Source organism: Aplysia californica, unplaced genomic scaffold (genome assembly GCF_000002075.1).
Source record: "Aplysia californica isolate F4 #8 unplaced genomic scaffold, AplCal3.0 scaffold00658, whole genome shotgun sequence".
In the NCBI taxonomy this organism is placed as follows: Eukaryota; Metazoa; Mollusca; class Gastropoda; order Aplysiida; family Aplysiidae; genus Aplysia; species Aplysia californica.
Genome location: NW_004797928.1, coordinates 385,892 through 386,978, shown reverse-complemented (window position 1 = coordinate 386,978; position 1,087 = coordinate 385,892). Strand labels below are relative to the sequence as shown.

General features: G+C 48.1%; 1 protein-coding gene across 1 annotated transcript in view; it reads left to right on the top strand.

The window, feature by feature from the left end:
• LOC101856985 (PR domain zinc finger protein 10) overlaps positions 1-1,087 on the top strand; it is a gene marked incomplete at its 5' end in the record, with an annotated part of 25,285 nt that overhangs the window by 7,026 nt on the left and 17,172 nt on the right. The window contains 2 exon segments of the mRNA XM_013087918.2: positions 321-568; positions 965-1,029. Of these exon segments, the coding sequence (XP_012943372.1) occupies positions 321-568; positions 965-1,029 (313 nt within the window).

Here is a 1,087-nt window from a genome sequence, read left to right as displayed (position 1 = left end):
TCTCACACTCCCCCTCTCTCCCCCTCTCCTCCTCTCTCTATCTCACACTCTCTCTATCTATCTCTCTCTATCTCACACTCCCCCTCTATCTCACACTCCCCCTCCCACCCTCTCTCAATCTCACACTCTCCCTCCCTCCCTCTCTCTATCTCACTCTCCCTCTCCCCCAGCTTTGGATGAAGAAGATGCCAAGTTCACCTGCTTCGAGTGTAGCCGTTCTGTCTCTCTGTCTCTCCCTCCCTCTCTCTATCACTCTCCCTCCCCCTCCCTCCCCCCCTCTCTCTCTCTCTATCTCACTCTCCCCCTCTCTCTCTCCCCAGCTCTGGATGAAGAAGACGCCAAGTTCCCCTGCTTCGAGTGTAGCCGAAAGTTCAAGTCTTCGGCAGCCCTTCAAAAACATCTGGGCACACATGAAGCCGATGACATCATCAATGTAGATCCTTCAGGCGGGGAGGATGAGGACTTTGAGGACAGAGGAGGAGGAGGAGAGGGGCGGGGAGGAGGAGGAGGAGGGAAGAGGAAGGCCACGTTTGTGCGAGGGAAGCTCCTGAAGGGGAAAGGCAGAGATGTGAGTGGCTGGTTGGGAAGATTTCACAACAAATACAATATGTATACATAAAAGGCATGTTATATTTAAAGAATATGGCGTCAATAGAAAATCTACAAATTTCACTGCGGTGTCGATTTTTTTTTGCCAACATCTCAATTTGTGGATTGTGAGAAGTGACTCAATTTGTCAGCTAGCCTCACAAATGTTTTTATGTGGGTGGTTGGCGGGTGCTCTGGCGTGGTTTGCTTCGTCTTTCCTATCAAACATCTATCGTTTTTATTTCCCCACCTTCTTTTTTTATGTTTGTTACTCTCTTGTAACTCCTCTAATCTTCGGCACTTATATGACCTTATTGTGTTGCAAGTGCCGTAAAACTCTTACTAAAACGAAAATGTTTGCGTTTCTATCTTTCAGAGCAGCGGCGATACTTCAAACTACCAGTGGAAGAAGAAGAAGTCTACCAAGATTTATCTGCACAAGTGAGTGGAGAGAGAGAGAGAGAGAGAGAGAGAGAGAGAGAGAGAGAGAGAGAGAGAG